The sequence below is a fragment of the Symphalangus syndactylus genome, chromosome 6 (assembly GCF_028878055.3).
Source record: "Symphalangus syndactylus isolate Jambi chromosome 6, NHGRI_mSymSyn1-v2.1_pri, whole genome shotgun sequence".
Classification (NCBI taxonomy): domain Eukaryota; kingdom Metazoa; phylum Chordata; class Mammalia; order Primates; family Hylobatidae; genus Symphalangus; species Symphalangus syndactylus.
In genome coordinates, this window is record NC_072428.2 from 53,393,078 (window position 1) to 53,420,551 (window position 27,474).

The following is a 27,474-nucleotide window of genomic DNA, read 5'->3' on the forward strand; positions in this document are numbered from 1 at the left end:
ATGAATATATATATGAATATATATGAATATATATATGAATATATATGAATATATATGAATATATATCTCCATATATATCAATATATAAGGAGATAGATATATCTAAACTGATATATATACATCACTTTTTCTACCATTAATCTCTGTGGTTTATTATGTACCTTGTAGAAACTTTAAAATTAGTGTCTTCATTGTGACTTAAATCTTTTGTATTTAATGTTTCATGACTGTAAACTTTATAGCATCTTTTTGTTACATGTACTGCCTTCCACAGAGCAGGTACTCAACAAATACTACTGTGGACATGAATGAAGACAGTGAATCACCTTCATCTCAGTATGTGTAGAAACTCAGTTTTAAAGATGCATATCACAGCTGTGACAGTGTCATTAGACCTGGGCAAAATGCCACAATTAGCTGCCACCTTACCTCTGCTTTACGAATATTTTCTCTAGCTTCATCTATTTTCTGTTCCAGCTCTGCTCGGCTTTGTTCTGATACAGCAGCTCCATGACACTCCAGATCATTTAGAACCTGTTAAAGAAAATGGGACAATAATGATGACTGTTTTTTACTTTTCATCTTCCTTAAGTGATTAAAGTATTTACATAATTCAAAAGGCTTTAGTGACTAGCAGCCATAATTTTTTTCATTTATTTATTTTTTGAACATTTTGAAATAATTATAGACTTACTAGTAACAAACTTACTACAGACAGTCCCTTCAGTGGGGAAGCCAGGACCAGCCACTATCTGATTGCCACCACATGAGAGACCCCAAGGGAAACTGCTAAGCTGAGACCACCCAAAACTCAGATTAGTGAGAGATAATGTAAAAACCCTCTTGTTCTATGGCATTAAGTTTGAGGTGGTTTGTTAAGCAACATTACATAAGTGGAACATTGAATCTGAGACGCCTGTGAGATAGTGAAAAGAAGACGTCAAAACAGGCAAGAGATTATATGGATACACAGTAGTAGCAAGGCCCAATGTTGAAGATATTAATTTATGATTTGGTGGTAAAGTAAAACCATGGAAGTGACTGAGAATGCCTATATGAGGGTAAAGAATAAGAAAACAAGATAGCCAAGTACAGAAATCTGAGAAACTGAATATTTCATTGTGGGATGGAGAAAGAGGAACCTATGAAAAAATCTAGGTATGGCCAGAAAGGCAGAAGGAAAGCCAGGACAATGTTGAATCGTGGATGACTAGAGAAGATAACATTTTAAGACAGGGAATTGTTAATTGTGATGAAACTGTTGACAGATTAAGAAAAATGAGAAATCAAAGTGTCCATTTTGAAGCTAGCAACACAGACATCATTGGCGATTTTGGTAAGCTTAGACTATGAAGTGATACAGGGGAAGGGAAGGGAAGGAAAGGAAAGCTCAAATGTAATGGGCTAAAAAGTGAGTGGGAGGTGAGATTCTATAGATAATAAGCATAGGCAATTCTTTTAAGAAGTAGGATGTGAAGGCAAAGAATGAGATGGATATAGGTATCAATAAATGAAACAGAAAAAAAGTACTATACTCCAAATAATTTCTTTGTGCTTAGAGTTTAGTCTTTGAGATATATTTTCTTTCTTTCTTTCTTTCTTTTTTTTTTTTTTTGAGACAGGGTCTTGCTCTGTCACCCAGTCTGGAGTGCAGTGGCATGATCTTACCTCAATGTAACCTCCACCTCCCGGGCTCAAGCAATTCTCCCTAACCTTAGCCTTCCGAATAGGTGGGAAGATAGGTGTGTGCCACCATGCCCGACTAATTTTTGAATTTTTTGTAGAGACCAGGTTTTTTGCCATGTTGCCCAGGCTGGTCTCAAACTCCCGGTTCAAGCAATCCACCTGCCTCAGCCTCCCAAAGTTCTGGGATTACAGAAGTGAGCCACTGCGCCCAGCCAAACATATATTTTCATGAAATCTATAATTGTGTCTTTTTTTTTTCTTTTTATTGAGACAGAGTCTTGCTGTCGCCCAGGCTGGAGTGCAGTGGCGTGATCTCAGCTCACTGCAAGCTCCACCTCCCGGGGTCATGCCATTCTCCTGCCTCAGCCTCCTGAGTAGCTGGGACTACAGGTGCCCACCACCACGCCCGGCTAATTTTTTGTATTTTTAGTAGAGACGGGGTTTCACCATAACACATGTTAGCCAGGATGGTTTCGATCTCCTGACCTCGTGATCCGCCTGCCTCAGCCTCACAAAGTGCTGGGATTACAGGCATGAGCCACCGCGCCCGGCTATAATTGTGTCTTTTGAAAAATATGTCTTGAGGGATGAAAACCTATATTAATTCAACACGCCTCTTCCCCTGCCCATAATACACTATCACAGGTTTTCTTTGGCAATTTTATGGTAAACAGGCGAATTAATGTATTGCTGATGGAGGGCTTAAGGAAATTCCAACATGAGTAGATAGCTGACAGCACACTGCTGAGTGTTGAGAAAGTACAGAAAAAACACATATAATGCTTGAGCAAAGGAGTTTGAGACCAGTCTGGGAAACATGGCAAGACCCTATCTCTACAAAAAAATCTAAAAAAAATTAGCCAGGCATAGTGGCATGTGCCTGTGGTCTCAGCTACTTGGGAGGCTCAAGTGGGAGGACTGCTTCAGCCCAGGAGGTTAAAGCTGCAGTAAGCCATGTTCACACCACTGCCCTTCAACCTGGGTGACAGAGCAAGCCTCTTGTCTCAAACAAAACAAAACAACACATATAGGATATTTTTCACATTAAAAAAACTCAGTTCCTTAAACTGTTTGACATTTGGCTTAAGGTGAATGTAACTAGGACTTTCCATTATACTTACCCGTTGTTGGTGAACAATGTTTTTATGCTCACGTGCCACACGTGTGGCCCATTTTCGAGCTTCCTTATTTAGACTGTGCTCCTCTGTGGTCCCAGTTTCTGATTCTAACTGTCGGCTCTACAACACAAGAGAGAACAGAGATGAAAATATTGCTATCCTTATTGCAACCACTACTGCTTTGTAGATGGATCAGAAGGCCTTCACTTAATTAGCACTCAAAATATGAGGCATGCTCCACTACTGCTGGAAGCAATGTCTTAACGTCACAGAAAGTTACCAGAAGAGTAAGATGAGCATAAAACCATTAAAGACCATAAGCTTTTTGTCTTACACAGCTGGACACAAATGCATCATCTCTAATACTGCAGACTTATCCTTTTGGGTGTGATGGACTTATCTTTCTGAGTGGGAAGGAAGCTAGCTAAGGTAAGCAAAGAAGAAAACGTATTCATGCCAACATACTATGGTGATAAAATCATTGCATAAATAAAAATGTAAACAACTTAATAGTTTAAATGTGAGTAAAGAATCATTAAAGAGAAGTAAGAACAAAACAATACAATAACAGCAACACAATCTTGCACCCCTCCCCCTGCCCCAAGGCAGATGGAACTCGTTAGAGGTCCATCATCAACTTGCCACCAAACCTCAAAAGCCAGCTTTTGCCCTTTCTCCAGGCTTCATATGAAAGATAAGGGTGCTAGATCAAATGATCACCAAGGGTTTCTTCTAGCTCTAAAATGCTATGATTCTGATTTACAAAGAACAAACCGCAAAATCTAAATAAAAATAGTAATAGCTAACTTCTATTGTGAAAGGTACTACGGAAAGTGCTTCATATAACTTTTTTTTTTTTTTTTAACAACCTGATAATGTGGGTCCCACATCATTTTATAGAAAAGAAAACAGAGGCTCAGAGAGGTTAATTTTTCCTGGATGTCCTAGATGTTAAATATTACAACCTTAATTGACTGATTCCAGAATCAGAGCTATTAAACACAAAACTATTTTAACTCTCTAAATTCTTAAAGACCCATGAAAAACAAACTTTATTGAGATAATTAGGAATTTTTTTAAAAATATGAATTACTCAAAGAGGCTTTTAATATAGAAAGAAGCAAAATTGTAGAATGACAAGAATTTTAGAAATTCTGATCACGGCTCACTGCAGCCTCAACCTCCGAGCTCAAGTGACTCTCCCACTTCAGCCTCCTGAGTAGCTGGAACTACAGGTGTGTCACCATGCTCAGCTAATTTTTTTTTTCCTTCTAGAGATAAGGTCTCACTATGTTGCCCAGGCTCATCTTGAACTCCTCGGCTCAAGTAAGCCTCCCACTCTGGCCTTCCAAAGTGTTGAAATTACAGGGATGAGCCACTACACCTGGCCTAGTAATTCTTTTGCAAGGTCTCATAGCTCAAAATTGATAAAGTAGAAATTGATAAACTGGATTTTAAAAATTAATATTTTTGTTGGAATTGTGATGAGGCAGGGTTTAAAAATTTTTGTTCTATACATACATTTCAGCTAAAGCTAGATTATAACAATGACAAATGAATTGAAATACAGCAAAATAATCAATATTCAAACTTAACCATCTTTACATTCATATTTTACATTCTACTTCATTTTTTGGGTTATCAGAAGTTTGGGAATGAACTTTACTATTGTATTTTGCTTTGCAAATGACTCTGGGCATTCAAACTTATATCTGTTCTCAAAGTCAGGAACATTAAAATGTTAAACTCTGGACATAGATACAAATGAAATATACAAAAGTCAGAGGAATGTGATCTGTAAAAGTAGAAAGATAAATTCTGAAGAGTCCAAGAATAGGTTTTTGAGTCAGATAGACTTAGTTTGAATGCATTGTATGCCATTTTATGGCACTACTAGCTTTATGATCTTGGGCATGTTAATGATCTGAGTCGTAGCTACATCTGAAAACTAGTGAAAATGTCACCTATCTCCATAGGGTTGGTAGGTTATAATGAAGTTATATTTTAAACATTCTGGTATAGTATCTACATAGTATCTTAGGCATCCAGTAATGGTAACTGTTAATGTTAAAGACCCAACTGAAAATTACTTGAAACAAAAATTTTCTTATTACTGTTCGTAAGAAAATCCAGATAATTCCTAGGTTCTTAATAGCCTAAACAATGAATCCAAAACAAAGATTGAAGATATGTTGAAAGACTAAGGCAGATCTCAAAGAGAATGAATTTGTAGGGAGTAGCTAGATGAGAAAGGAGGCAACTGATAGAGACATTTGATTTTTGTTACTGAGCAGCATTTTAGGAATAGGTAAAGGGGTTTAAATTGTGCTCAATGAAATAAAAGAGGATACAAACAAATGGAAGAACATTCCATGCTCATGGGTTGGAAGAATCAATATCGTGAAAATGGCCATACTGCCCAAGGTAATTTATAGATTCAATGCCATCCCCATCAAGCTACCAATGACTTTCTTCACAGAATTGGAAAAAACTACTTTAAAGTTCATATGGAACCAAAAAAGAGCCCGCATCGCCAAGTCAATCCTAAGCCAAAAGAACAAAGCTGGAGGCATCACGCTAGCTGACTTCAAACTATGCTACAAGGCTACAGTAACCAAAACAGCCTGGTACTGGTACCACAACAGAGACATAGATCAATGGAACAGAACAGAGCCCTCAGAAATGATGCCGCATATCTACAACTATCTGATCTTTGACAAACCTGACAAAAACAAGAAATGGGGAAAGGATTCCCTATTTAAGAAATGGTGCTGGGAAAACCGGCTAGCCATATGTAGAAAGATGAAACTGGATCCCTTCCTTACACCTTATACAAAAATTAATTCAAGATGGATTAAAGACTTACATGTTAGACCTAAAACCATTAAGATCCTACAAGAAAACCTAGGCAATACCATTCAGGACATAGGCGTGGGCAAGGACTTCATGTCTAAAACACCAAAAGCAATGGCAACAAAAGCCAAAATTGACAAATGGGATCTCATTAAACTAAAGAGCTTCTGCACAGCAAAAGAAACTACCATCAGAGTGAACAGGCAACCTACAGAATGGGAGAAAATTTTTGCAACCTACTCATCTGACAAAGGGCTAATATCCAGAATCTACAAGGAACTCAAACACATTTACAAGAAAAAAACAAACAACCCCATCAAAAAGTGTGCAAAGGACATGAACAGACACTTCTCAAAAGAAGACATTTATGCAGCCAAAAAACACATGAAAAAATGCTCATCATCACTAGCCATCAGAGAAATGCAAATCAAAACCACAGTGAGATACCATCTCACACCAGTTAGAATGGCCATCATTAAAAAGTCAGGAAACAACAGGTGCTGGAGAGGATGTGGAGAAACAGGAACACTTTTACACTGTTGGTGGGACTGTAAACTAGTTCAACCATTGTGGAAGTCAGTGTGGCGATTCCTCAGGGATCTAGAACTAGAAATACCATTTGACCCAGCCATCCCATTACTGGGTATATACCCAAAGGACTATAAATCATGCTGCTATAAAGACACATGCACACGTATGTTTATTGCGGCACTATTCACAATAGCAAAGACTTGGAACCAACCCAAATGTCCAACAACGATAGACTGGATTAAGAAAATGTGGCACATATACACCATGGAATACTATGCAGCCGTAAAAAAGGATGAGTTCATGTCCTTTGTAGGGACATGGATGAAACTGGAAAACATCATTCTTAGTAAACTATCGCAAGGACAAAAAACCAAACACCACATGTTCTCACTCATAGGTGGGAACTGAACAATGAGAACTCATGGACACAGGAAGGGGAACATCATACTACGGGGACTGTTGTGGGGTGGGGGGAGGGGGAGGGACAGCAATAGGAGATATACCTAATGCTAAATGACGAGTTAATAGGTGCAGCAAAACAACATGGCACATGGATACATATGTAACAAACCTGCACATTGTGCACATGTACCCTAAAACCTAAAGTATAATAATAAAAAAAAAAAAAAAAAAAAAAAATAGTGTGCTGGCTGCAGATGGGCCATAACGCAATTTGCCTTACAGAATTTATACCTTCTTACTGAGTACTCACTGTGCTCAAGATAGAGCTTTTCCCTTATTTTTTATGTGTCTACTAAGACTTGGGAGTCCAATGATCAGGACAGGTAACTAATGCCACTGATTGGAAGATGTGGCTTTGAGATCCTTTGGGTAGGGAATGACACAAAACTAAAATTCAAATTAATTTATCCTTTTCATGAATTCTGAAATCAAGCCATGGAATACATGTGGAAGCTCCTGAGACACAGGTCTTGACAACTGAGAATTTCATACAAGGTGAATACAGCCCAGGCTATTAAACAATACACAGAGAAATGTTCCAATACTACCTTCACTATCAAAGATCAATATAAATCAGGATCTAGTATAGATAATTATGTTTTTGTTTGTTTTGTTTTTTGTTTTTTGAGACAGAGTCTCACTCTGTTGGCTAGGCTGGAGTGCAGTGGCGCGATCTTGGCTCAGTGCAACCTCCGCCTCCTGGGTTCAAGTGATCCTCCTGCCTCAGCCTCCCAGGTAGCTGAGACTACAGGCATGTGCCACCATGCCCAGCTAATTTTTTGTATTTTTAGTAGAGACAGGGTTTCACCATGTTGGCCAGGATGGTCTCGATCTCTTGACCTCGTGATCCACCCGCCTCAGCCTCCCAAAGTGCTTGGATTACAGGTGTGAGCCACCGTGCATGGCCGGTAATTTTTCTTTAAGACAGTGATATTAGCAGTGGTCGATTCTAACAAAGAAACCATAATGACTGCTTCTTTTTAAAATGCTGGCAAATTTATTTTTATTTTTAATTTTTTGAGACAGAGTCTCGCTCTGTCACCCAGACTGGAGTGCAGTGGCATGATTTTAGCTCACTGCAACCTCTGCCTCTCAGGTTCAAGAGATTCTCATTCCTCAGCCTCCGGAGTAACTGGGATAACAGGCTTGTACCACCATGCCCAGCTAATTTTTTGTATTTTTAGTAGAGATGGGGGTTTCGCTATGTTGGCCAGGCTGGTCTCGAACTCCTGTCCTCAAGTGATCCACCTGTCCTTGGCCTCCCAAAGTGCTGAGATTACAGGCATGAGCCACCACGCCTGGCCTAGATCATTCTTTTAACATTTTTCTTTTCTTTGGAAGACAGGTTCTCACTCTATTGCCCAGGCTGGAGTGCAGTGGTGCAATCATGGCTCATTGCAGCCTTGACCTCCCGAGCTCAAGCAATCCTCCCACCTCGGCATCCCAAGTAGTTGAGACCACAGCATATGCCACCACACTCAGATAATTTTTTTGATTTTTAGTAGAGATGAGATTTCACTATGTTGCCTAGGCCGTCTCAAACTCCTGGCCTCAAATGATCCTCCTGCCTTGATCTCCCAAAGTGCTGGGATTACAGGCATAAGCCACTATGCCCAGTCCAACATTTTTCCTTTATCTTTTAAAAATGTATTTGATACAAAAATTAGCTAGGTGTGGTGGCGCTGGAGGTTGCAGTGAGCCAAGATCATGGCACTGCACTCCAGCCTGGGCTACAGAGGGAGACTCTGTCTCCAAAAAAAAAAAAAAAAAAACTCTAGTCCCTTCAGAATAAAATATTACAATAAAGTCTTTTCAACATTCATAAAGTTATTAAACAACTTTGAAGAACTAAATTAAGGAAATCAGCATTCCAATATTCTTGATATATTAGTCTTTAAGTCATCTTAACTATTTTGTCCTTAGATGCTCTCTCAAGATATGATTTTGGTTTATTTTAAGGTTAATACAAAGGCATAGAAGGCTCAGATATCTGAGCAGAGTAAGCAGGGATAGAAAAGCTGGCTTCACAGAAGAAAACAATCAGTTTTTTAACTCTGTAACTAAAATATAACCATTTCAAGGAGAGAAAAAGAGATGGTCATGTATGATGAATGAAAATCACTAACATAGTAAAATACTAGCATTCCAACCCATTTCAAAAAAAGATACTGTTGGCATTGTTAGGCCAATGGCATAACATTCTAGTTAACCCTCATTCAGGGAATTTGTACTACTTACATTTTTCAGTCTACTGAGAGACAAGAAATATACTGGGGCTGGGCACAGTAACTCACACTTACAATCCCAGTGCTCTGGTAGGCCAAGGCAGAAAAACTGCTTGAGGCCAGGAGTTTGAGACCAGCCTGGGCAACATAGCTAGACCCCAGCTCTTAAAAAAAAAAATTAGCACATACCTGTAGTCCTATCTATGGGAGGCTGAGGCAGGAGGATTTTTTGAGCCCAAGAGATCAAGGCTTCCAGGAGCTATGATTGTACCCTCCAGCCTGGGTGACAGAGCTTCTCAAAAAATATATATTAATATATTGAGTTAAATATTGGATCCATCTTATTCTTTATGAAGTATATTAATACATGGTTAATTATTTCAATAAAGTTATTAATTATTTGTTCTCAAAACGACTTCAAGTAAAAAGCATCTGGATCTCTGTATTCCAACTACACGTTTGTACAGGTTCACAATCCCACAATTCTGAAATTCAAAATGCTCTGAAAAAGAATAAGTATTTTTTGGTAAGTTTGGAGCCAAAACTCACTTGAGCCAAAATGTGATTTGAACTAATAAGAGGTTATTTAGAGTTTTTTTCTTTCATATATACATATATGAATAAAAATATTCATATGTTTCACTGCAAAAATACTATGTTTGATCACAGGTGCTTCCCCACACATTGCTCAGGGTTTTATGCAATGTATGGTATATGGGCCACTTTTCTAAAATCTGGAAAATTCTGAATTTTGACATGTATTTGGCCCAAGGCTTTTGGTAAGAGACTGTAGACTTTTAAGTCACATATTTCAAATATGCCACACACCTTGAAGAGGAGTGGAACAGTGCCTCTTAAGAGACATAATTTAACTTATTCTGACTATGCTAGGATAGCAGAACCTTCACTTGGAAAGAAGTGGGAACTCATCTAGATAATTGTTGAGTGTGCCTGGTCTCTCAGGAGAGCACACTGGAGAAGAACTGGTGTGGACTGAGCCTTGGGACAATTCTGGAAAACTCTGGACACCTGGGGAAAAGGAATATACCCATTAAGGCTGGGGTGAAGAAATGATGAGAACTCTGAAAGGAGCTTTTCTTTTGTCTTGGGTTAAGAGTACCAAAGGCAAACCTTAGCAAAAAATATGTCCCTGAGTAATGACATGAAAGTAAAACAAAAATGGCATAAAAACCTTGTGTCTAACACTTTCGAGAATATACCTAGAGGCATGGTTAGATGGAACAGCCTTATAAAGAGTACGCCTTTATTTTGGTAGCTCTCACAGAGATTTTGCTTTAAGAGCTATAATCACAAGCTAGATAGGGGAACTTCCAGGCTCCTATTGTCAGCACATAACTAATGCATCTATGCAAAGATCTAGTTACTCTGGATGGTTAGACCAGGAACCAGATCAGGAGAAGGGTGACTAAACCAGTAGAGGGCCTATTACATAGATAGTGGACTTTTTACAAAAAGCCTTTTGTGAAACGCTGAAGAAATTAGGACAACCACTACGGACACTTAACTGTCAGTATTGCTAATTCTAAAATGCAACTCATGTCTTTAGTCAAAGCCTCTCATTTTTGGATACTGTGCCAAGCATATGTGTAAGAGGATGGTACCTATTTACTCAACAGGAGGACATCCCACAAATTCTATCACAGCCTTTTTCACGTTTATGAGACAACGCTATATGCAATACAAAATTTCTACAAGCACAAAGAGCCACCCATAACAAAGAGAATTTTCAGGTACATTTCCTGCACAGTATATTAACCCCATGTAGACTTTTATAGACAAGGGAAATTTCTGCCAAATATTTATTTTTAATAGATACATAAATCACTCCCCTTATGCAAAACTAATGTGTAAAAATCCTCAACTACAGCAAGTGGACATTTTACTTACTATAATTGTTAATCTATAGAAGGCAGAATATCAGAAATAGCATCTAGAATAACAGAGAAAGATCATACATCAGAAATTTAGTGTCAGCTTTTTGCTGTCATGATCTGTGAAGATCTTGTTATTTGCTGTTCAAAGAAGGTAAAGGGGAAAGGGTACTCTCATCACGACTGGGAAACCTGAGAAAGTTTGTGTTTTTCCTGCCTGTATAGATCATACTCATCTAAGTTTTGTGGACATGCATGTTTCTCATATTATTTCCCATCCCAGCTTTGCTTTGTCCTTTTTCACAGGATGTGAGAAAACGCCCCTAATGGCACTCATCACTAGTTCTGGTAATGAAAGGATAGGTCACTGAGATGTATGTAGGGCAGAGATGTTGAAAAGTACAAGTCATGTACTTAAAATTATTCCAAACAGATTGCCTTTCAGATGTACAAATTGCCAAGAAGGATGTTGATGAGATCCTCTTTCTGGAATAAGTAGGAAAACAAAAGTCCCAAGGGACTTTTAGTGATCAATCCAATAAGAGAGTTGACAGCTAGGGATCATGACTGCGAAAGTATTGCAAGTATTTCAAGATTTGTAATGTCTTCTATATTTGATATTTGGTATTTCCTGTAGTAATTAGGGGGATAATACTAAAAAAAAAAGAAAGAAAGAAATATGCTTGTCCTGTGGATTTTTGTTTTGTTTTGTTTTGTTTGAGACGGAGTCTCGCTCTGCCACCCAGGCTGGAGTGCAGTGGCGCAATCTCAGCTCACTGCAAGCTCCGCCTCCTGGGTTCACGCCATTCTTCTGCCTCAGCCTTCCCAGTAGCTGGGACTACAGGTGCCCGCCACCACGCCTAGCTAATTTTTTGTATTTTTAGTAGAGACAGGGTTTCACCGTATTAGCCAGGATGGTCTCGATCTCCTGACCTCGTTGCCCATCTCGGCCTCCCAAAGTGCTGGGATTACAGGCGTGAGCCACCACGCCCGGCCGTCCTGTGGAAAGATTTTAAGAAGTCAGTCAACATCTATTCTGACTCAATGTGCCAGGCATTGAGTCAAATGCTTAGTATCCTATTTAATTTTCAAACAAATAAGGTATAGTTGTCCTTCCATATCTGTGGGTTCTGTATCTGTGGATTCAACCAACTGTGGATCAAAAATATTTTTTAAAAAGAGCAAAAAAAAAAAAAAAAAAAAAGGATAGTTGTGTCTGTACCGAACATGTACAGACTTTTTTTCCTTGTCTTATTTCCTAAACAATGTAATAGGACCATTATTAGCATAGCATTTACATTGTATTAGGGATTATAATCTAGTGATGATTTACAATATATGAAAGACGTGCATAGGTTATATGCAAATATTACATCATTTTATATAGGGGACTTGAACATCTGTGAATTTTGGTACACAAAGAGGTTCCTAGAATCAATCCCCCATGGAAACCAAGGGACAACTATTGTCATTTTACACATGAGGAAGCTGAATCACAAAAGTTAAATATATGTAAATAAACTGCTAGTTTAGACCCTCAAACCCATGTTTTCTCCATTGTACACCACCTGTATGAATCACTAACCCCAGTGTGATCCATGTGTCAGCTGAATGACTCTAACATTGAGATCCTAATAAATGTGTTTGTCAGTTCTCTCTCACAGAATATTCTTATTATAGACAGGAAAATTTAAAGGCACATTCCATATCCTCCTCAGAAAAATTCTGCATTAAAAAGTCATTTCAGCAAAAAAAGATGTATTTTCCTTTTTCTAGAAAGAGCTCTGGCTTTCTGGTATCATCTGAGAAATGATAATTGAAGATATAAAGAAAGAACACTTTAGAAATCAGTAACTCTCTTATGGAAATATAGATAAGAAAATCATTCAGTATTAACCATGAGATAGCTATTAAGTTACCACATAAGACAAAGCTTGTCATTGGTCACTGTCACTTGTAGTCATCTTTTGGTTAATACTAAAATTCTACCCAAAAAAGCCCTAATTAAATTACTATAATAATACTGTGACTATACATACTCAATTGGGTGTCTTGGACTTTTGTAGGGAAAACAGTGTAGTTTGAAATGGGTTATATTAAAAAGTTAAAAAAAAATTTAAGACAGTTTATGAAAATCATCAGAAGAAAATAAGAGTTACATTTTATCACAGTGGTAACTTTAAAAGTCCTATAACTTTCCTAACTATATCTTATGTAAATTTAGATAAAATATTTGCTGAATTCTCTTGTCTGTAAGGCAAGGGCATATGCAAAGTATATGTAAGGTCTGCTTAGTAAATGAAAAATAAATGTGTTAAACCCATAAGCAGTTCAAAATTCCTAATTCAAACTATAAAATTCAAAATAAAAGAACAATACTGTCCTGCCCTTGCAATGGATCTCATCCTATTACTATCTTACCTGAGTATATAGTTCTCCATTTACCATCATATATAAAATTCAAAAATAACACCTGGTTGCATCCCACTTTCATCACCAAGTCTACTTGCTATTTCAGGTATAGTCATGTACTTTCAAACTTTTCTGGCTCTAATGCTTATTAGCTGAGTGACCTTCAGCAAAGCAAATTGCTTTTCTTTCTTTCTATTTTTTTTTTTTTTTGAGACAGGGTCTTGCTCTGTCACCCAGGATGGAATGCAGTGGTGTGATCATGGCTCATTGCAACCTCCACCTCCCGGGCTCAAGTGATCCTCCCACTTCAGCTTCCTGAGTAGCTGGGACTACAGGTGTGTGCTACCATGCCCAGCTAGTTTTCTGTATTATTATTTTTTTTTTTTTAGAGAAAGAGTTTCGCCGTGTTGCCCAGGCTGGTCTCAAACTCCTGGGCTCAAGCAATGCACCCACCTTGGCCTCCCAAAGTGTTGGGATTACAGGTGTGAGCCTCTGCACCCAGCCAGATTTCTTAACTTTAGTTTCCTCAACTGTAAAAGAAGGATTAAAAATAGCACCTACAATATAGGGTTATTGTGAAGATAAAATAAATTAACATAGGTAATGCCATTAGAAAAATGTCTACCATGAAATAAATGTTCAATGAATGTCATCTATTATTTTTATTCTTTTCAATTTTTGTTTTTGCTTCCTGGCATGTTGTTTCTCCCTCTTTGCAGAGTAAACTGCAATTCATCTTCAAGATCTAATTCATAACAAGTAGACACAATCCAATAAAAAATAGAAACAAGGTTTGAATAGACATTTTACCAAAGAAGATATATGAGTGGCTAATACACTCATGAAGATACTCAACATCATTAGTCATTAGGGAAATGCAAACCAGAACCACGAGATACTATTTCATATCCACTAGGATGATTATAATCAGAGCCAGACAATAATAAATGTCTGGCTGAGGCAGGAGGATCTTTTGAGCCCAGGAGTTCAAGGCCAGCCTAAGCAACATGGTGACATCCTCTCTCTACCAAAAATAAAACTAAACTAAACTAAAATAAAATAAAAATTAGCTGTAGTCCCAGTTACTCGGGAAGCTGAGGTGGGAGGACTGCTTGAGCCCAGGAGGTTGAGGCTGCAGTGAGCCGTGATTATGCCATTGCACTTCGGCCTGGGCGACAGAGTAAGACTCTGTCTTTAAAAAAAAAAAAAAAAAGACTTTTTAAATGATTGAAGGTCTGGAATGATTTTTTAAAATCATAGGCATTTATCTTTTCCATTATGAAAAAACTAATTTCTTCCCAAGTCCTGAACATTTCTTCTTAGAAGACAGAATAGCACAGCAGAAATAACATTACTATTGCAATCACAACAGTAACGTGTCATTAATTTACCATATGACTCTGGACAAGTCTCCCTTACTAGGCTACAGTTTCCCCTTTAATAAAGACAAGATTAGCTCTAAGGTTCTCTCCAGCACACTGCTGAAGAAAATTAAGGTGCTTCTTCTTAAGAAAATTAAGGTGCTTCTCACAAGATGAAAAACGAGAAGCTCAATTTCTTCACTATAAACAGGGAAAGAAATTCTTAATTTATAAGAGAAAACACAGCTGGTGCATCAGGGGCCTCTTATACATGTATATACATAACTTTCATCCCAACACCAGGTCCCACCCTTCATTAACATGCAAACCCACACTTCCCATCCCTCCCGCCCTTGACCCACATCCCATATACCTCAGCTATGGTCATTCTCAGAGCACTGACAGGGGAGAGCTCAATATCCACCAGTTGGGCGGCTTTTAAACTCTGCCCAATAAAGATTGCACAAGGACAAAAAACATAGCATAGAGTTAGAAATTTAAGGCAAACAAGGACACAACACCTAAGAACATTTAGCACAGTGTTTAGAAACAAAGGATTTAGGGCTGTAGTTGGGCTGGGAAAAAGTGAGATGAGAGTCACTGTTATTCTGATTTTTTCTGTGGAAAATAGCAATGATAAAATAACATCAAATTAGTCATAATTTTAAGTCAAGCTTGACAAACTTGTCTATACCCTGTATCTTCTAATGCTCTGCTTCATCCCTCCCAGGCTTCAGAGAAGTCAAATCACAGGAGAATGTGAATAAGTCATTGGCAAAAGCTGATTTGATTAAAAAAAAAAAAGGCACTACTATAAAGGGCAAAGGTTGTAATATAGAGGGAAATGCTGATTTCCTACATTTCTTTATATAGCTGCTAACAGCTACTTAAAGTATAAGAAAAGTAATGAAGATATCTCTGGCAAATGTGTTTCTATTAAACTGATACCATTAAACTCTGGAACTGTATCATAAACTCCCTTGGTTTTGGTTCTAAATTTATCAAAATACTTTATGAATATAATTTGATTTTCCTTTTGGCTTGCCTACATTGAGAGAATGTGCTAATAATGCCAACATGTGCCTTCTCATTTTGCAGATGTTAAATTTCATTTTTTATGTTACCAAATTAGCATTTTTGTTTTTTTTTAAAAATTTAAATAATGGCAAACATTTCCCATAAACTCAAGGACGATTACTGTATGCTTTTAAACAATTGCCAATTGGGGCCGGGCATCATGGCTCACGTCCGTAATCCCAGCACTTTGGGAGACTAAAGTGGGTGGGTGGCTTGAACTCAGGAGTCCGAGACCAGCCTGGGCAACATGGTGAGACCCCCCATCTCTATTGAAAATACAAAGAAAATAGCCAGGCATAGTGGTGCGTGCCTGTGGTCCCAGCTAATCGGGAGGCTGACGTGGGAGGATCACTTGAGCCCAGGAGAGGGGGGTTGTAGTGAGCTGAGATCACGCTACTGCACTCCAGCCCCAGTGACAGAGTGAGACCCTGTCTCAAAAATAAAATAATAATAATAATAAAGTAAAAATAAAAACAAAAATTGCCAGTTGGAATCTATAGACGGAAAGTAGATTAATGATGTCAGGGGCTGAGATGAAGAGTATAGGGAGTGTGACTGCTTAATGGGGTCAGGATTTCTTTTTAAAGTGATGAAATGTTATGGAACTACAAAGTGATGACAGTGCACAGCACTGGAAATGTAGTAAGTGACAGTGAATCAATCTTACACTTTAACTATGGTTAAAAATGGTAATTGTTGTGTTATGTGTATTCTGCCACCATAAAAAAAAATGGCAGAGGGGTAGAGGCATTAAAAAAATTGCTAATTTGAGGTTTATGTAAGTGCTTTAATATTCTAAGAAATCTGAAAGGAATTATAAAAGGCCTATAAACTTTTATAAGACCAACCAAAATATTTCATACACATGTTCATTATTCCATTTATTAATTCTATTCTGGTTAAGTTGTTTTTTTTTTTTTTTTTTTTTTTTTTTTTTGAGACAGAATCTCACTCTGTCGCCCAGGCTGGAGTGCAGTGGTGTGATCTCGGCTCACTGTAACCTCCACCTCCCAGGTTCAAGTGATTCTCCTGCTTTAGCCTCCTGAGTAGCTGGGATTACAGGGGCCCACCACCACGCCCAGCTAATTTTTGTATTTTTAGTAGAGACAGGGTTTCGTCATGTTGGCCAGGCTGGTCTTGAACTCCTGACCTCAGGTCATCCACCTGCGTCGGCCTCCCAAAGTGCTGGGATTACAGGCGTGAGCCACAGCGCCCGGCCTATTCTGGTTAAAATTTAACCACTGATTTCTGTGGAGGGGTACAACATAAAGAATTTCAGGGAAAATATAATTTACATTTGAGTAAATGTATTGAATATTTTTTTTCTTCCTTCAGTTGTTTTCAGGTTTCAGTAACTTGTCTTATAACTTAACCTCATTTGGTAGAAGGTTGTTAGCATAAAGACACTGAGTTTCTTGGCCACAATTCAGAAAAAAAAGTCATAATTATTCTGCATCCTCACAGTTTTGTTATAAAATTGATGAGATATACTCAGCTTTTTCTGCCTGTCTATGCCAAGGATAACTGTTACTTAAGCACAAACACAACTGAACAACACATGAAATGAAAATCTGTAATTCCCTTACAGTATCACTGTCACAAGGCTGGAACTGGAAGGGCTGGGGTTTGTGAAATACAGCATTCTCTTGCAAAAACAGCTGAAGATTGTAGTCCCGTACCACCTAAAGAGAACATAAAATATCTTTAGGTCTTTAATGAGGTTAAAATGTCCAATTACATTATAAAGTTTAAGATTTATTCTGCTGTTTTCTATACAAATGAGAAATCATCCAACACTGGTAAAAAAGAAATGATGTTACGCATTTTATTTTTCATTTTAGACAACTGTTATTATTTATCTGTCCTATTTTCTCAAAAATAAATTTGGAAAGTGATAGTTTAGAAACTAGATCAGATTTGGGGACTGGACAATATATAATACCTTAAGAAAGCAAGAAGATAGTTTTTACACAAAAAGCTATTCTGTGTAACACAGAATAGGGTGCAGATAAGGACGCACATTGGTCTTTTCCATCTCTCCCAGCTCTAAAATTGTATGGGCCTCTTAAAGTCTGTTTCATGGCCATTGCCATCCACTAGGAAACTGCCAGATAATCCTATCCACAGCACCAAATAGTGTTTGTAGAGTATTTCTCAGCACCTTCTTGAGGAGGTTACACTCTAATTACCATCTTACAGCATACCAAGAAGACAGGCTAGAAAGGAATTTATTTATTTATTTATTTTTTGAGATGGAGTCTCACTCTGTCACCTGGGCTGGAGTACAGTGGCGCAATCTCGGCTCACTGCAAGCTCCGCCTCCTGGGTTCATTCCATTCTCCTGCCTCAGCTTCCCAAGTAGCTGGGACTACAGGCGTCCGCCACCGTGCCTGGCTAATTTTTTTGTATTTTTTTAGTAGAGACGGGGTTTCACCCTGTTAGGATGGTCTCAATCTCCTGACCTCGTGATCCATCTGCCTCGGCCTCCCAAAGTGCTGGGATTACAGGCGTGAGCCACCGCGCCCGGCCTGGAATTTCTATAAAAGGAGAATTCTGATACACAGAAAGCAGCAGAACAAATAGCACAAAAAGGCAGCCATCTGAAAAGAATTCATTGCATTTACATACCTTGGGAAAGAGTGGAAATCGGCATTTGATGGGGCAAAAAACCCCACTTTCTATTTTGCTACCATATCGCTTACCCCTTACTTGTCTTTCATTTGCAGTATATTATAGCCCATTAGCACCTCTGCTAGAAGATGGGCAGAAGAAGAAAAAAAACGTTCAAAGTAACTCTGTACCTCTACTTTAGTAGTCCTGGGAAAAGGGATAATTGAGGAGATGCAAAAAGTAGTAGGTGTATATTGCATTTTGTTTACCAGTGCAATCCCAGTTCTCTACTGCTTCCCTCCCCCTCACTCCAGCAACCATTTATTGAGAGAGTTTACCAGGTCCAACATGAAACACAGGGATGGGGGGATATATAGATGAATAAGACAAACAAACAAGGTTAGTATCTTCAAAGAATTTATAATCTGGAAACTGGGTGAACCAAACAGACTACATAATTAAAATACACCACGGAGTGTGTAGAAGGTACGAGAAGAGAACAAGGTGATATTCAATCCAGGCCGATGATGGGGTGAGATAAGGTGAGGAGTTGTTAGAATATGGTCTGGGAAGGCTGGCTGAATAAACATATTCTCAAAGAGAAATGTACTTTGTTCTCTTCTTAGATTCCAGTTTTAAGCTAGAATAGCTGTGAAAGCTCATTAGAGCCCTCAGAGCCTCTCTAATCACCATGCAGAAAAGCTAAGAGGATCACCTCTCTAGTTGCCAAACCTGTCCTCAAGCACTATTAACCTTTTTGTTTTGTTCCTCTTGAGGAGGTGGTTTCAACCTTTTAAAAATTTAAACTCTTTGTTATGGAAAATTTCAAATACATATGTAAGTAAAGACAACAGTAGAATGTATCCTCATGTCTTCATCACCCAGTTTCCAAAACATCCCCTTATGGCCAATATTCTTTCATCTTTAAGCCCACCTACCTCTTCCACTCCTAATTATACTGAAACAAGTTCCAGACATATCATTTAATTTATAAATATTTCATTATGACATCTAAAAGATAAGGATTCTTTTAAGAAAATATAACCATATTACAATTTACAGTAAGTACTTATAAAGCAACAAGTTCTCAAATTTCCCTGATTGTTTCTTTTTTTACAAAAAAGTTTTTCAAATCAGGATACAAATACAGCCCCCACAGTGCAACTGCACGATGCTGTTTAGGTTTCTTTTTATATACAAGTTTCTTCATTTATCTCTCCTTTCCTCCCTCTTGCAATTTAATTGTTGAAGAAACTGGGTTTTTGTTCTGTAGAGTTTCCTGCAGTCTGGGAAAAAATGACAAAGATGTAATTTTTATTACATCCCTGTAGCATTCTGTTTCCAGTATTTCCTATACATTGGACTGGGTGTTTTTTGTCTTGTTTATTTATTTATTTTCTTGGGAAGGTAACATTTACTTCCATCAGGAAGCTTGTTTCTTTTTACAAACAGCTGTAGTGGGCTGAATGGTAGCCTCTCAAAAGATGTGTTCATGTCCTAATTCCCAAAACCTGTGAATGTTACTTCATTTGGCAAAAGTGACTTTGTAGAAGTCCAAGATCGAGTGTTGACAGGTTTGATTTCTTCTGAGGGTAATTATTGTCGGCTTGTAGTTGGCCATCTTCTTCTGGTATCTTCACGTGATCTTCTCCCTGTGCCTGTTTGTGTTCCACTCTCCTTTTTTTCAAAAATTTTTAACTTTTAATTTCTGTAGGTATATAGTAGGTATTTATATTTATGGGGTACATAAGATATTTTGATACAGGACTACAATGTGTAATAATCATATCAAGGTAAATGGGGTATCCACCACCTCAAGCATTTATCCTTACTTTATATTACAAAAAAATCCAATTATACTTTTTTATTTTTATTATACTTTAAGTTCTAGGGTACATGTGCACAATGTGCAGGTTTGTTACACAGGTATACATGTGCCATGTTGGTTTGCTGCACCCATCAACTCATCATTTACATTAGGTATTTCTCTCTGACAGGCCCCAGTGTATGATGTTCCTTGCCCTGTGTCCATGTGTTCTCATTGTTCAACTCCCATCTATAAGTGAGAACATGCAGTGTTTGGTTTTCTGTCCTTGTGATAGTTTGCTTAGAATGATGGTTTCCAGCTTCATCAATGTCCCTGCAAAGGACATGAACTCACCCCTTTTTATGGCTGCATAGTATTCCATGGTGTATATGTGCTATATTTTCTTAATCCAGTCTATCATTGATGGACATTTGGGTTGGCTCCAAATCTTTGCTATTGTGAATAGTGCCACAATAAACATATGCGTGCATGTGTCTTTATCCTATTTGTCTATTTTGGTTTTTGTTGCCATTGTTTTTGGTGTTTTAGTCATGAAGTCTTTGCCCATGCCTATGTCCTGAATGGTATTGCCTAGGTTTTCTTCTAGGGTTTTTATGGTGTTAGGACTTACATTTAAGTCTTTAATCCATCTTGAGTTAATTTTTGTATGAAGTGTAAGGAAGGGATCCAATTTAAGCTTTCTACATATAGCTAGCCAGTTTTCCCAGCACCATTTATTAAACAGGGAATCCTTTCCAAATTTCTTGTTTTTGTCAGATTTATCAAAGATCAGATGGTTGTAGGTGTGTGGTGTTATTTCTGAGGCATTTGTTCTGTTCCACTGGTCTGTATATCTGTTTTGGTACCAGTACCATGCTGTTTTGGTTACTGTAGCCTTGTAGTATAGTTTGAAGTCAGGTAGCACGATGCCTCCAGCTTTGTTCTTTTTTCTTAGGATTGTCTTGGCTATGTGGGCTCTTTTTTGGTTCCATATGAACTTTAAAGTAGTTTTTTCCAATTCTGTGAAAAACTCAGTGGTAGCTTGATGGGGATAGCATTGAATCCATAAATTACCTTGGGGAGTATGGCCATTTTCACGATATTGATTCCATTAGTTTGTGTCCTCTTTTATTTCGTTGAGCCCTTCACATCCCTTGTAAGTTGGATTCCTAGGTATTTTATTCACTTTGTAGTAATTGTGAATGGGAGTTCACTCATGATTTGGCTCTCTATTATTGGTGGAATGCCTGTGATTTTTGCACATTAATTTTGTATCCTGAGACTTTGCTGAAGTTGCTTATCAGCTTAAGGAGATTTTGGCCTGAGACAATGGGATTTTCTAAATATACAATCATGTCATCTGCAAATAGACACAATTTGACTTACTCTTTTCCTAACTGAATACCCTTTATTTCTTTCTCTTGCCTGACTGCCTTAGCCAGAACTTCCAACACTATGTTGAATACAAATGGTGAGAGAGGGCATCCTTATCTTCTGCTGGTTTTCAAAGGGAATGCTTCCAGTTTTTGCCCATTCAGTATAATGTTGGCTGTGAGTTTGTCATAAATAACTCTTATTATTTTGAGATATGTTCCATCAATACCTAGTTTATTGAAGAGTTTTTAGCATGAAGGGCTGTTGAATTTTGTTGAAGTCCTTTTCTGCATCTATTGAGATAATCATGTGGGTTTTTTTTTTTTTTTTTTTTTGAGACGGAGTCTGGCTCTGTTGCCCAGGTTAGAGTGCAGTGGCACGATCTTGGCTCACTGCAACCTCCACCTCCCAGGTTCACGCCATTCTCCTGCCTCAGCCTCCCAAGTAGCTGGGACTACAGGCACCCGCCACCACGCCCGGCTAATTTTTTGTATTTTTAGTAGAGATGGGGTTTCACTGTGTTAGCCAGGATAGTCTCGATCTCCTGACCTCGTGATCCGCCCGCCTTGGCCTCCCAAAGTGCTGGGATTACAGGCGTGAGCCACTGTGTCTGGCCGGTTTTGTTATTTTTAAATGTATAATAAACTATTGCTGACGTGGTCACCTTATTGTGTCATCGAATACTAGATCTTATTCATTCTATCTAACTATATTTTTTGTACCCATTAGCCATCCTGGCTCCCCCCACATCTGACTACCCTTCCTAGACTCTGGTAAACAACCTTCTACTCTTTATTTCCATGAGTTCAATTTGTTTTAATTTTTTAAGTCTCACAAATAAGTGAGAACATGTGAAATTTGTCTTTCTGTGCCTAGTTTATTTCACTTAACATAATGACCTCATTTTATCTATGTTGTTGTAAATGACAGGATCTCATTCTTTTTCATGGCTGAATAATACTCCATTGTGTATATATACCACATTTTCTCTATTCGTTCATCTGTTGATGGACACTTAGGTTGCTTCCAAATCTTGGCTATTGTGAATAGTGCTGCAATCAACATGAGAGTGCAGATATCTCTTTGATATATTGATTTCCTTTCTTTTGGGTGTATACCTAGCAGTGAGATTGCTGAATCATAAGGTGTGGGTGGCAAGCCACCCAGGCGCCGAGGCAAGAGACTGAGGACACGAGCTGTTCCAGTGTAATAAAATATAAAACAGGAATAGTTATACCAGATATAGATCTTAGATATGATTATATATTATGAATATCATTAATCATTAGTTTGTAGCAATTGCTCTTTATTCCAATATTATAATAATCCTCGCTCTATAATCATAACCTAGGAAAAACCAAGCCATACAGAGATAGGAGCTGAGGGGACATAGTGAGGTGTGATCAGAAGACAAGAGTGCCTTCTGTTATGCCCAGAAAGGGCCACCAGAAGGGCTCCTTGGTCTAGCGGTGACGCCAGCGTCTGGGAAGACGCCCGTTGCCAGGTGGACTGTGGTCTAGTGGTAGCAAAAAGTGTCAAGGAACAACACCCGCTACTTAGCAGACCAGGAAAGGGAGTCTCCTTTTCCCCGGGGGAGTTTAGAGAAGACTCTGCTCCTCCACCTCTTGTGGAGGGCCTGACATCAGTCAGGCCCACCCGCAGTTATCCGGAGGCCTAACTGTCTCCCTGTGATGCTGTGCTTCAGTGGTCATGCTCCTAGTCCGCCTTCATGTTCCATCCTGTACACCTGGCTCTGCCTTCTAGATAGCAGTAGTAAATTAGTGAAAGTACTAATAGTCTCTGATATGCAGAAATAATGGTGTAAGCTGTCTTTCTCTTTGTCTCCTCTCTCTCTCTGCCTTGGGTGCCAGGCAGGGAAGGGCCCCCTGTCCAGTGGACACGTGACCCACGTGACCTTACCTATCATTGGAGATGACTCACATTCTTTACCCTGCCCCTTTTGCTTTGTATCCAATAAATAACAGCGCAGCCAGACATTCGGGGCCACTACCGGTCTCCAGGCATTGGTGGTAGTGGTCCCCTGGGCCCAGCTGCCTTTTCATCTCTTTGTCTTGTGTCTTTATTTCTATACTCTCTCGTCGCTGCACACGGGGAGAGACCCACTGACCCTGTGGGGCTGGTCCCTACAATAAGGCAGTTCCATTTTTAGTTTGTTGAGGAACTGCTAAACTGTTTTCCATAGTGGTTGTACTAATTTACATTCCCAGCAACAGTATACAAGGGCTCCCTTTTCTCCACATCCTCACCAGCATCTGTGTTACTGCCTATCTTTTGGATAAAAGCCACTTGAACTAGGGTGATATAATATCTTATTGTAGTTTTGATTTGTATTTCTCTGATGATCCATGATGTTGAGTACCTTTCCATATGCCTGTCTGCCATTTATTTTTATTATTATTTTTTGAGACAGGGTCTCACCCAGGCTAGAGTGCAGTGGCACAATCTCAGCTCACTGCAGCCTCTGCCTCCCTGGCTCAAGAGATCCTCCCACCTCAGCCTCCTACAGACATATGCCACCATGCCCCGCTATAGTTTTGTATTTTTTGTAGAGATGGGGTTTCACCATGTTGCCCAGGCTGGTCTCTAATGCCTGGGCTCAAGCGATCTGCCCACCTTGGCCTCCCACAGTGCTGGGATTACAGGCGTGAGCCATTGCACATTGCCCTGTCTGCTATTTATATGTCTTTTTATGAGAAATGTCTATTCAGATATTTTGCCCATTTTTAAATCAAGTTATTAAATTTTTTCTTATAGAGTTGTTTGAGCTCCTTAAATATTCTCATTATTAATCCTTTGTCAGATGGATATTTTGCAAATATTTTCTCCCATTCTGTGGGTTGTTGCTTCATTTTGTTGATTGTTTCCTTTGTTGTGCAGAAACTTTTTAACTTGATGTGATCCCACTTGTCCATTTTTGCTTTGGTTGCCTGTGCTTGCAGGGTATTACTCAATCTTTGCCTAGTCCTATGTCTTAGAGAGTTTCCCAGTGTTTTCTTTTAGTAGTTTCATAGTTTGAAGTCTTAGATTTAAGTCTTTAATCCATTTTGATTTGATTTTTGTATATGGCAAGAGATAGGGGTCTTAATTCTTCTGCATATGAATATATCCAGTTTCTCCAGCACCATTTATTGAAGAGATTGTCCTTTCTCCAATGTATGTTCTTGGCAACTTTGTAAAAAATGACGTCACTGCAGATAGGTTGATTTGATTCTGGGTTCTCTATTCTGTTCCACTGGTATTTGTTTTTATGCCAGTACCATGCTATTTTGGTTACTATAGCTTTGTAGTATAATTAGAAGTCACACAATATGATTCCTTCAGTTCTTTTTGTTCAGGATAGCTGGATAGCTTTGGTTATTCTGGGTCTTTTGTGGTTCTATCAAAATTTTAGGATTGCTTTTTCTATTTCCGTGAAGAATGGCACTGGTATTTTGATAGAGACTGCATTGAATCTGTAGACTGCTTTGGATAGTATAGACATTTAAAGAATATTGATTCTCCCAATCCATCAACATGGAATAGCTTTCCATTTGTTTGTGTTCTCTTCAATTTATTCCTTCCTTCCTTCCTTTTTGTTTTTTTTTTAAATGGAGTTTTGTTTCGCTTTTGTTGCCTAGGCTGGAGTGCAGTGGCATGATCCCGGCTCACTGCAACCTCCATCTCTTGAATTCAAGCGATTCTCCTGTCTCAGCCAATTTCTTTCATTGTAAGAGACCTTGCACTTCTTTGGTTAATTCCTATGTATTTTAATGTACTTGTAGCTATTGTAAATGACATTACTTTCTTGATTTATTTTTCAGAATGCTTACTGTTCACATATAGAAATGCTACTGATTTTTGTATGTTGATTTTGTATCCTGCAACTTTACTAAAGGTGTTTATCAGTTTGAATATTTTGGTGGAGTCTTCAGGTTTTTCAAAATATAAGCCTATACATCTGCAAAGAATAATAATTTGACTTCTTCCTTTCCACTTTGGATGCTCTTTCTTTCTTTCATCTGACTGCTGTAGCTAGGACTTCCAGTACTATGTTGAACAACAGTGGTAAAAGTGGGCATCCTTGTCATGTTCCAAATCTCAGAGGAAAGGCATTCAGTTTTTCTCCATTCAGTATGATACTCATTGTGGGTCTGTTATACATGGCTTTTATTGTATTGAGACATGTTCCCTCTATACCCAGTTTATTGAGGGGTTTTGTCATAAGGGGAGGTTAAATTTTATCAAATGCTTTTTCAGTATCAATTGAAATGATCATACAGTTTTTGCCCTTCACACAGAGTGATTTGTGTATGTTGAACCATCCTTGCATTCTTGGGACACATTCCACTTGGTCATAATGAATAATCTTTTTAATGCATTGTTGAATTCAGTTTGCTAGTATTTTGTTGAGGATTTTTGCATTAATGTTCATCAGGGATACTGGCTTGTAGTTTTTATTTTTTGATGGGTCTTTGTCTGATTTTGGTATCAGGGTAATGCTGGCCTCAGAGAATGAGATGGGAAGTATTCCCTCCTCCTCTATTTTTTGGAATTGTTTGAGTAAAATTGGTATTAGTTATTCTTTAAATGTTTGGTAAAATTCAGCAGCAAAGCCACCGAGTCCCAGGCTTTTCCTTGCTGAGAGACTTTCTATTACAGCTTTGATCTTGTTACTTGTTTCTTCATCTCTTCAGGTTTTGAATTTCTTCATGGCTCAATCTTGGTAGGTGTATTAGTCCATTCTCACATTGCTATAATGAACTACCTGAGACTGGGTAATTTATAAAGAGAAAAGCAGTTTAATTGACCCATGGTTCTGCAGGCTGTACAGGAAGCATGGCTGGGGAGGCTTCTGGAAACTTACAATCATGGCAGAAGGCAAAGGGGAAGCAGCTTTGTCTTACATGGCAGGAGCACGAGGAAAAGAGAGAAGGGGGAGGTGCTACACACTTTTAAACAACCACATCTCATGAGGACTCACTCACTACCAAGAGAACAGCAAGGGGGAAGTCCACCCCCGTGATTTAATTACCTCCCACTGGCCCCTCCTCCAACATTGGGGATTATTATAATTTGATGAGATTTGGGTGGGGACACAAATCCAAACCATATTGATAGGTTTTATGAATCTAGGAATTTATCCTTTTTTTTTTTTTTTTGAGACAGAGTCTCAGTCTGTTGCCCAGGATGAAGTGCAGTGGTGCAATCCTGGCTCACTGCAACCCCTGCTTCCCAGGTTCAAATGATTCTCACACCTCAGCCTCCCAAGCAGCTGGGATTTCAGGCATGTGCCACTACACTTGGATAATTTTTGTATTTTTAGTAGAGACAGGGTTTCGCCATGTTGGCCAGGCAGATCTCGAACTCCTGGCCTCAAGTGATCCACCCACCTTGGCCTCCCAAAGTGCTGTGATTACATCTGTGAGCCATCACACCCAGCCCTATTTATCCATTTCTTCTGGGTTTTCCAATTTATTGGCATATATTGTTCATAGTAGCCTCTAATGGTCCTTTGAATTTCTGTGGTATTGGTTGTAATGTCTCCTTTTTCACTTCTGATTTTATTTATTTGGTTATTCTCTCTTTTTTTCCTCACTAGTCTGGCTAAAGGTTTGCTGATTTTCAACAGTCAAGCCGAGAGCCAAATTACAAAAGGACTCCCTTTCACAACAGTCATACAAAAAAACAAAACAAAAAAACAAAAAACCTAGAAATACAGCTAATAAGGGAATTGAAGGACCTCTAAAAGGATAACTACAAATAACTGCTGCTCAAATAAATTAGAGATGATACAAACAAATGAAAAAACATACTATGCTCATGGACAGGAAGAATCAATATCATAAAAATGGCCATACTGCCTTAAGCTATTTATTTATTTATTTATTTATTTATTTATTTATTTATTTATTTCAGAAGGAGTCTCACTGTTGCCCAGGTTAGAGTGCAGTGGCGTAATCTCAGCTCGCTGCAACCTGTGCTTCCTGGGTTCAAGTGATTCTCCTGCCTCAGCCTCCCGAGTATCTGGGACTACAGGCATGTGCCACCATGCCTGGCTAATTTTTG

At 38.6% G+C, this 27,474-nt stretch overlaps 1 protein-coding gene across 3 annotated transcripts in view; it reads right to left on the bottom strand.

Moving 5' to 3' along the window:
* FCHSD2 (FCH and double SH3 domains 2) overlaps positions 1 to 27,474 on the bottom strand; it is a 342,640-nt gene that overhangs the window by 55,170 nt on the left and 259,996 nt on the right. The window contains exons 10-13 of one of the 3 annotated variants that reach the window (XM_055282851.2): positions 17,204 to 17,299; positions 14,914 to 14,985; positions 2,808 to 2,924; positions 430 to 534 (exon numbers count right to left, since the gene is read on the bottom strand). In XM_055282851.2, the coding sequence (XP_055138826.1) occupies positions 430 to 534; positions 2,808 to 2,924; positions 14,914 to 14,985; positions 17,204 to 17,299 (390 nt within the window). The remainder of the gene's footprint in view (positions 1 to 429; positions 535 to 2,807; positions 2,925 to 14,913; positions 14,986 to 17,203; positions 17,300 to 27,474) is intronic. The other 2 variants (XM_055282853.2, XM_063641345.1) reach the window with 2 other exon arrangements.